The 10,480-nt window shown below is 36.8% G+C and overlaps 1 protein-coding gene across 1 annotated transcript; it reads left to right on the top strand.

The window, feature by feature from the left end:
* Positions 1-8,223: 8,223 nt before the first annotated feature.
* On the top strand, positions 8,224-9,684 carry TMEM200A (transmembrane protein 200A; the record flags this gene model as incomplete). The annotated part of the gene is made up of 1 exon (XM_079532641.1): positions 8,224-9,684. One exon carries the CDS (start codon positions 8,224-8,226, stop codon positions 9,682-9,684), a length of 1,461 nt encoding a protein of 486 aa, XP_079388767.1.
* Between the last annotated feature and the right edge of the window lie 796 nt (positions 9,685-10,480).

The following is a 10,480-nucleotide window of genomic DNA, read 5'->3' as shown; positions in this document are numbered from 1 at the left end:
AAAAAAAAAAGATATATATATATATATTTAAAGAAATGCCTATAGATATAATGCTGTGTGCCATTCCTTAGTTATTTTCCATTGATTTTTTAGAGGTAACTAATGAAGACCCTTGACATTGCTTGGGCCAGTACAGTACAGGTTTGGAAACTGCTGCCAGATCTAGGTCTTTTAAATGGGTGGATCACAGTCAGATGTCAGATTTCCTCACAGGTTTTGATATATCCTTAATTCCAAGCTTTTGTTTTTTACAGTGAGTGCAAACATTTTGCTGTTTGATATGTAATGCAAATACAGACCATTTGATACAGGTCTACCAATATCTGGGGAGTCTGAGCTCTTAATCCTTGCTATCAACCTTTTGCCTACTGCTGCCCCTTAGACACCCTGGATTCTTTCATTACCTGACCCACATGCAGCCTGCCTTTTCCCTTTTATGTTGGGAAACGGCTAGCATGATTTGGCCTGCTTCCATAATCTGACCAGCAACCAGGAGGTTAAAAAGATATGATTAGTCCCTAAGCTTATCCCTTTGCAGCCTTAAAGAGGCAACATTAAAGGGAGTTTGAACCCAAAGGGTTTGTTTCAGCTGAAAATTTCAAAGCTTTAATGTTTTAAATAGGCATGCAATTTTCTGTCCTTGGCTCTGCTTGCATGACTTCAAAATCCCAGCTGAGGTTATGAAAATTTTTAATACCGCATTCCACATGCTTTCATCTCACCTATTGTCAATTAAAGTACACTTAAAATACCCCATAATCACGAATACAAAAGATACCTTTCTTGCTTTTCTTCTTTAACCATATTTTGAGGACTAGATATTAGGAGAGAGATGCATCGTAATGTAGTCTCACTGATGTGTTAGTCAATTGGAGAGGACTGCTTGTTAAGCAACTAAATAGAAATGGAATTTGGGATGGTTTTTCTGTTTCTTGTGGAACTACTCTCTCTTAGGCTACTACTGTGTTATCTCTTTCAGAAAGATTAATATCTTTGTGCCTATAAAAAATTGCTTTGAAAGAATATATCTTTTCCTGTGGAAAAAAAATGATGGTATCAAATGATAATGTCTATGCATTGGTTACACATGGATATATAATACATCAGGAATAAAGTTTAGATGTATTCTGTTAAATTCAACTTAATATTTATTTGTTTACTCAGTTATGTTACCAGTTCTCTTATTACTTTATCATTTGCATTCCTGATTAGAAGAATTTACACATACCTCTTTAATTGCTAGGACTTCAGATTTACCAAAGATAAAGGAAACTTTCCTTGATGTTAAATTTTGTCCTGTTAATTTGAAACTGAGACACTTAAATAGTAACAAATCGTACCAACAGGAAGTAAATTTCCTAATCAGCTAAAGTAGCAGAATAGGTAATGCCATGGTAATATAAATCAGTTTTTTTCACACTTCTTACTGTGACAAAGTTTAATTCTTTGCTGAAATACAAGATCTGATTTTTTTTTTTTCACAGAGTTTTAGATAAAACTGAACTATGGGGAATAGCATGTACAGATAACTTCAAATAATTAAGTTTCAATAATTTTTCAAACAATAAGTGTTCCAGTTTTATAGCAAAAGAAATACTCATGCTAAAAGCAAAGGTCATAAGTGTTAAGGGACACTGAAATGTATCTGGAATAAAACAAGCAATATTAAAGAAACATATTAGTATCCTTTATTTCACTTCCCATCTTTGCTGTTGATATGTATTTTAAATGAAATGTAAGAACTCAGCATATTCAAATGACAATATATTTATTCAGAAGACTAAGTGGTAGGTAGTGGCAATAACTTTTATTGTACCAACAATAGTTGAAAACAATGGATTTCAGTTTCAGGCACTTGAAATAGAAATGTCAAGCTTCAAGCTAACTACTGGTTGAAATTTAAAATAGTTTCTGAGAAATTAATTAGATACTTAATGGCCTGACCTCTGAAAAACAGTTAGTTAGTTGGTACCTATACTGCTAAGGTTATGCCAGTCGTTAGGGAGGAAAGAGGGATATTACCCGTTATAGGGTAAAGAGAGAAATAAGGAGTTTGTAGTTTGTGGAACCACAAGAAATTTTCTGGAGTCACTACCACATGCTGCATAGTCGATTCCTTTCATTGAATTTTTGTTCTTGCATACACATCTTTCAGATTTTTCTAGGCTGCCTGGAGGCAGAGCCATTGTGTAAATAGCTGATATTGTCTTAGTTGTGATTAAAACAGAAGTGTGCAATCTGTAATACATTCTTGCAGTTGACACATTTTATATGTGGGATAATCAATCAGTGAGTCAACTGGGCTCTAGTCCCACCAAATCCTATCCCACCCATTTTGTCATTTCCTTGGCTTCCAAAGGATAACTGAGCATTACTTGTGTAGGTGGTTCTTAGCTTCAAAGAGGCTCTGAGTGACTGCTCTCATCTGTCACACCTCCCTGTGGACATGTCCAGGCTGTTCAAGTTGCTCTTTGCTCTGCAGCTGTCTGGAGACACCATCTGCTCTAGTGAGTCCCCTGGTCACCTGCCTCTGGCCTCCCTTCCCTCTCTAGTTTGACAAATTCAGATATGGGTAACACTATAAGCATAAACACCGTATTTCTGTTTAATCATCCATGAAAGCTTGACATACTAATACAAATTAAAATAGAAAATAGGGACTCTTGTCCATCTGTGCTAAATTACAATTTTTCCATGATGATTAATCCCTGCCTTACCTATGTTTTATGAGTTAATCTAGTCCATTTATTTGTCGATTTGAATTTGACTTTCTGACTCAATCAGCAAAATCACAGAATCATAGAATAATATAATATCTGGAACTGAAAGAGACCCTCAAGAATCATTAACTCCTTGCTCCACACAGGACCACCCAAATTCAAACCCTATGTCTGAAAGCACTGTCCAAACACCCCTTGAACTCCAGCAGCTTGGGGCTGCGGCCACTGCTCTGGTGAGCCTATTCCATGCCCACTGCCCTCTGGTGAAGAACCTTTTCCTAACTTTCAACCTGAGGTGGCTCTGTGCTGTTCCCCTTAGGTCCTGCTGCTGTCATAGAGAGCAGAGCTCAGCACAGCCCCTCCACTCCCCTCTTGAGCAGCAGTGTTACCCAAACTTGCACTCACTGCAGGAGGTGAGGCCTCACAGTGCAGACCAGAGCGGGACAATCCTTTCCTTCACCTGGCAGCAGCATTTGGCCTGATGTACCCCAGGGTTCAGTTGGCCACTTCGGCTCCCAGGACACACTGCTGGCTCAGATTCCACTTATTGCTACTGCTCTTTCTTTGATCAGCAGATACAAGTCCAGTGGTTACCAACCAAAAACTTCTAGGAAAGCCATTTTTTTTACCCTCTTTCACTATTTTCTTTTATGATAAGCTTTCTTGAGCATCTTAGCAACTTTTGCCCATGTGGAAAGGTGATGAAGGAGGATCCCTTTGAGCCTCTCTGGTAGCCTTGATCTGGGCAGTCAGTGTAGCATAAGAAAGAAGCAGATGTCACTCCACATCTCAGACTGATATACTCATATATTCTCTTATTCTCTTATAATTACCCAACTGTTTGCAAACCTTTCCTGCATGAATTATTCTTCTGGCTCAAGTATACTCTTAGATACCTTGCATCTCCTCTCATGGTTTCTTATCATGTAAGTGTTTCCAAGTGTCATCCAGGCTTTTCCCTCAGGCTCCCTTTCTTTGTCATTGCTGCATGGATCTCTAAAGGCCCTTTTGAGGCTGCCATCACTTGTTACCTGAGAAACCTTTCAGGAGCAGCTGCTGATGGGTCCTTTCTTCAAGTTAAAGGAAACACAAAAACCTGTTACTCCACTTGCTGCTGGATTTCTGGGAGCATCTAGAAACCATGACAGATGCATAGGACTGCACTTGGCCCACAGCCCATCTTAAATGTGAAGTACATCTTGCTAAGGGCCATGACCTGAAGCATTAGGAGCTTGAGTCAATTCTGCTTTGTACAGATGTTGAAGAGTGAGCATTAGCAGTAGCTACTTTAGAGGATCTGCACCAAGATATGCTTTTCTTAGTTGATCTTGGAGTGGCTGACAGTGATGGTGCAAGGGTCATTTGGTAACAGCAACACAGTACAAAGCAGTGCTAGATATAGGAGTAAATCTGGGCCACTGTTTCTTTCAAGACTAAACCCATAAAGTATTAAACCTTTGGTTCTGTTGTGGCTTAATCCAGCAGGGAGCTCAGCCCCACGCACCAATTTGCTCACTGCCCTGCAGTGGGGTGGAAGAGAACATGCGAAAAAATGGAAGAACTCAAGACTTGACATAAAGACAGATTAATAGAAGGAAAAATAATAACAACAACAAACAAATACAGAACAAATGATGCAAATGCAATTGGTCACCAGCCACTGACAAGATGCTCAGCCAGTCCTTGAGGAGGGGCTGCACCTTCAGACAACTCTCCCAGTTTTTTGTTCAGCATGAACAATATGGGATAGGATAGGACTTCTCTTTGGCCTATTTGAGTCAGCTGTCCTGCTTCTGTCCTTTCCCACCTCCTTGTGCATCCCCAGTCTCCTTACTGGCAGGGCAGTATGGGAAGCTAAAAAATTGTTGACTCAGTGTAAGTACTGCTCAGAAACAACTAAAACATCAACGTATTATTAACATTCTCATCCTAAATCCAACATACCAGCCATTATGGAGAAAAAGGCTCTGTATGGGCCAAAACCAAGACAGGTACTGATGTTCTTGCTGAAGATGAAACAAACAGAACATCTACAAGATTAGGGAGACAGAATCTTGGGGAAAAAAAACAACAACAACACCTTTGTTCTTTAAAAATAAGATTAACAGCTATCGTGCTTTGGAATCAGCAAGATGGTTATGTTTTATAAAACAGTTTACAGACTTGTCTCTATATTTTTTCCTCTTAATCCACATCCATTTTACTGTTATTCGATACATTTTAGAGCAAGACTGTGTCATTCACAGTGCTACCAAAATATTCTGTCAAAGCTCCTAGCATAATCTGATTCAAAATCTTGTAAGGTTTGTTTGTTCAGAAGCTTCAGTTCTCAATTTTGAGTATACTCAATTAACAGTAAATGTAATCATTGTACTAAGCTAAATAAGAAAATTAGCATTTGTCATTGATACTCACAAACCATGGCTATTCTGTGGTGCATCTAAACAGATCTGCAAGATAATTTCTGTGTCTACAAAGTCACTTTCTTCTAAACATAGCATTTGCTAAAAAATGATTTTCCATCTTAAAGTGCATTTAATTGTAGTAGGCTTATGAAAAGCTTTCTAAAATCATCTCATATCAATACGTCTGCTAATACTGTGGATCTTATTAGATGGAGAAGAAATCAAAATGCAGCTGTTAATATTAAGAAGTATAGAAGCCTTACCCAGCACTGTGGCTTATTAAAGATTATTACTTATGCACTTGGTAGTGATTTTTTCCATGAAAGAAAAGAGATTTAATAATATTGATGTCAACTGAAGAAATAGGAAAGAGTCTTTTGCTGTGTATAAAGTGGTTTTTCATCTTGTTGCAGCCAAAGTTGGTTTCCCCTACATCCAATTTCTGATGCAGGTAAAATGGAAAGAGGGAGAGTGCTCTCCTGAAATGCTGGGAGGAAGGTGACGAAGTGGCTCAAGAGATCTCTTTCTCACTTCAAGAGATCTGAGTTTCTTTCTGTCCTTCAAGTTATTGTATACCTATCAGTAATTAGATTTATGTATTTTTTTCTGCAGTATTTGTAAATCTTGCAAATGACATTTTTTTCCATAGGAAGACACCTCAAGATGTATTTTTCAATGTGCATTTCAGAGTTAGAGAGGAACTCTTGCTAAAAGTGTGTTTAAAAAATTTAGCAATCAAATCCGAGCTTATTTGGCTAACTCTTTGATGCAATCCAGGTAGATGTAATAAACACAATACAGTACACAAAATATCAAATCCTACTAACGAGCAGAGCTTTGATTTAGCACTACCCTGTGCAGCTTCTTGGCAACCCTGAGATGGACCAGTGTGGGTTTATGTGTGCTGCAGTATGCCACAGGAATATGGAAGCTCCAACTCTGCAAAGATCTTGAATGTGGAAAAGAGTAAGGGAGCTAATTAGATAATAGCTAAATGATCTATTCATTTCAGTAAAGATAGGTCATAATTATCTTAATTTATTTCATAGAGAAAACTAATTACTTTTAATTGAGTAAGGACAAATTACAATGGCTTTTTTAATGAGTAAGTCCTACTTATTTCTGCCCAGAGACTCAAACATTGTTTTACGGAAGAATAATCTTTTGCTTTTGGCAGAAACTCTTATAGAAAAACATGTGAAAAGGTTTGTTTTCATTTTTTTTTTAATACTACCTCAAAAAACTTTCTTTGGGGGATTTGAAAATTTATTACATAAAAATATGTTTTTTTGTGAAGCATTCAAGAAATTAATTGACATGAAACAATTGCATTTGCCCAGATAGCATAAAAATGGAAGTGAGTTACAATAAGAGAATTTAGGAACAGAAACCTGACACTACAAGTGAAATTGCTGAAGTTCTTTAAATAATCCTTTCAAGTCTGCTTTCATAAATTCAGAAAATGCTGTATACTTAGTACCTCAGGCTTTTTTTTCAGTTTTTTCCTTCATAAAGGAAAGATTTCTCACAGAAGGAGAGGAAGCACTCTGCCTTTTAACAATGATGGTCTAGGGAGAGAATTGAAGTTGCCACTTTTTGTCTATTATCTGAATTACTGCTGAACAAATAATAATGAACAGCGGATACGTTTTTTTCTGGATTAGTACTTCCATTAGCCACTGTCCTCAAACTCCCTATTAATTTCATAGTCATGAATAATAGCAGTCTGGAGCAATTTCTGTTTGGAAATATGCTTACCTGATACTTGTTGGAAATTCATGATAATGTCCGAATAACAATCTGTCTGTTTCTCATACCATAATAGACCTTTTCTTTTTGCGTGGATGTCACTGTTAGGATTTTTAAAATCTAAATATTTAAAGATATCTGATGAAAATTATTTTCTGCAAATTGCAAGCAATCACTGGTTTGCTTTTCCTTTGCTTTCCTGCCTTTCACTTTATGCTCTCAGTCTAACTTCTACTTTATCTGCTTGTTAAACCATCCCCAGCATTGACATTTCACCTTTTTCTCTGCAGCAGGCTATCAGCCTTTCTTTATCTCTGAGCTTAGCAATACCATCAAAGAAAACATTTTTTCATACCCAGCGTATTGCATCTTAGTTGTATTTTATAATATTGTCTAGTATTCATTCTAATCCATTAATTAAGCCTAGAATCTATTTTGAAAATAGATTCTGATTATAAGATGTCTTTTAAAGTAATAATTAATATTCTGAATATTCTGAACTGTGTCATTTTATTCATTACTTTTACTCATAAATAAATGACCAAACTTGACTTTCTTTTTATAAAGCCATGCTGGTTCATGTTTTCCACATAGCAGACACCCAGGTGTAAAAAGTCTAAAATGAAAAAACATGAAACCAAGTCATAAAAATAATGAAGGTTTGAACTCATGAGCTTGAAAACCGAGTTTGTAGTTGGTGATGTAACAGTGGAGATTGTATGCAAGGTATGCAGAGAGAAGGATCAGCTTTATTCAGCAACACAGAATTTATTCTGTAGTTGAGATTCAAGTGGTCTTAATAGGCTTAATAAAAGCTTCTTTGAATGATAGAATAAGAATATATTAATGTATGTTGAAACATAAAGGGCAAGATCTCTTAAAGATGATGTGTGGAATGGTCTGTAATCATAATAATTGTCATGGAAGATTTTAAAAGAACTACTAGCTAAAGTGGTAAAATTATCTGAAACGCATGCAAGGTGATAATATGTTACTTATTTTCCTGGAGATCAGTTCTGACATAAACCATCTGTACAAATTTATGAATATTTTTGTCTGTAAGCCTTATATGTCGTCACAAAGAGCACTAGTTTTCTTTAAATGTCTGTATTGTTGATGGAGGATTTATTGCCTGTATATATAGTTATAAAAGATACATGAAAACATTTTTAAAATGCCACGTGAATCAAAACTTCTATTATGTTCTAACTGGATTAAGATGTAGTAGCTTTTAAAAAGTACTAATAATTTAATTATCAATAAATATTTTTATATTAACAAAGCATACACAAACTTTCATTGCATCAATATTTCTGCTTTCTTTTTCCCCCAGGACACAACATAGAACTATGATAGCAACCGGAGGAGTCATAACAGGACTGGCTGCCTTGAAAAGGCAAGACTCTGCCAGATCTCAGCAGCATGTAAATCTTGCTGCAGCACCAGCCTGTGAGGAGAAGAAACCAGTCAGACGCCGACCCAGGGCAGATGTAGTCATTGTCAGGGGCAAAATTCGACTTTATTCTCCATCAGGATTCTTCCTTGTTTTGGGAGTGCTTATTGCATTCTTGGGAATTGCAATGGCCGTCCTTGGATACTGGCCCCAAAAGGAACAGCTTTTGGCATCTGAAGATAGTGTATCAGTTAATGAAACCCAGCTCCTAAGAAATCAAGGAAGCATTTTACTTCGTTTCTTTGAGCAGCATGTGCACTCAGATAAGATGAAAATGTTGGGCCCTTTTACCATGGGTATTGGAATCTTCATTTTTATTTGTGCAAATGCCATTCTCCATGAAAACCGCGACAAGGAAACAAAAATCATACACATGAGAGACATATACTCCACTGTAATAGACATCCACACCTTGAGGATCAAGGAACAAAAACAGTTGAGTGGTGCCTTTGCTGGTTTGTTAGGGGAAGGAGAACTCAGGCACAGTGGGAGCTTGTGTGCATCCCGGCTGGCCGCTAACACAATTGCACCTTTCTCTGGCTTCAAAAGTAATTTTAGAATGGATAGTTCTGCTGAAGAAGATGAAATTACTCTAAATGAAGATAGGACCACTGCTAGCCTACTACCACCTCTGCTGACTGACCAATCTGGTTCAGTCTTTGGACTTTGCCCTCATTCCAGCAAGGCTTCAGATGACAAAAATACTAGTTCTATAAGGTGTGAAACAAAATCCATTGTATCATCTTCCATTAGTGCTTTCACACTGCCGGTAATTAAACTGAATAATTGTGTTATTGATGAGCCCAGTATAGACAACATAACTGAGGACTCTGAGATCACAAGGAGTCGGTCCAGAAATCTCTCGATGGACTCTTTGGCCATTCCATTAACTGATACCAATGAATCCTGCAAGCCGGCCATGCTACCACGACATAATTCATTTGTGGACACTCAGTTCAAGTCTTCTGTGATCCTCGGACCAAGCACAGGAAAGCTTTTATCCCCTGGTGCTGCCAGGAAACAGTTTGGTTCCAACACATCTTTGCATCTTCTGTCTTCACATTCAAAGTCCCTGGATTTGGACAGGGGTCCATCTACACTCACTGTCCAAGCTGAACAAAGGAAACATCCCAGCTGGCCCAGGCTGGATCGGAGCAACAGTAAAGGATATATGAAATTAGAAAACAAGGAAGACCCAATGGATAGGTTACTTGTGCCACAAGCAGTGATAAAAAAAGACTTTACCAATAAGGAAAAGCTTCTTATGATATCAAGATCTCATAATAATTTGAGTTTTGAACATGATGAGTTTTTGAGTAACAATTTAAAGCGGGGAACTTCAGAAACAAGGTTTTAATATTTAAATTGGAATCTACAAGATATCATACAGTATTTAAAAAACAAAACAAAACATTTTGACAAGTGTTTCCTTTTCGGTGAAAACTGTACAAGCCTGTTTTTAACCAAATGCTTAATAGCATATTAAAATTGGCTTGTGCAAACAGATCTTCATCTTTGTAAGGCCAAGTTTTTTGTCATAGTACCATACAGTTGCAATATTGTACATTATCAGTGCTCAGAGAGTTTTGATACAACTGTTCCAAATTTTTTCCAACTCATTTTTCCTTCTGTTCTATATAGGCATGTTAGTTTCTATCAATTTGACTCCAAAAGCCTGCATTAGAATAAAAGCTCAATTTATTTATAAGTTCTTTTATTTAACAACTGCAAGACTCTAAAAATTGTATTCATGTTCTAGAATGGGAAGTGAGCCGCAGTTCATACTGGAATTGTTAAATTCAGGCCTTTATCCTGGGTGTTGTCTTTCACATATGGTACATCTCAGTAACTATAATCTTGCCACTATCATTTGAGAAACTTGTTTACATATTGAGGTGGGTGGTTAAAGAAGAGTGAGTATAATTAAGAACATTTCTGTTAATTCATTGTTATTGATCAAGTTGAATACTAGTGTTGTGAATTATTTACTATACTTTGTACAACAATGTTTCTACATACATTATAATTTATATAAACCAGTAATTCCAGGAAAAAATATTAAAGAAATCTGAAAATCCTTCTGGGGTCAGCTCTCTAAAGCACTTTGATTGGCAACAGTTTTAAAATCAAACTATTTGGATTCATTTAAAATC

This window comes from Tetrao urogallus (genome assembly GCF_951394365.1).
Source record: "Tetrao urogallus genome assembly, chromosome: 2".
NCBI classification, from domain to species: Eukaryota; Metazoa; Chordata; class Aves; order Galliformes; family Phasianidae; genus Tetrao; species Tetrao urogallus.
Note: the sequence above shows the minus strand (reverse complement) of the source record. Positions and strands in the feature narration are given on the sequence as shown.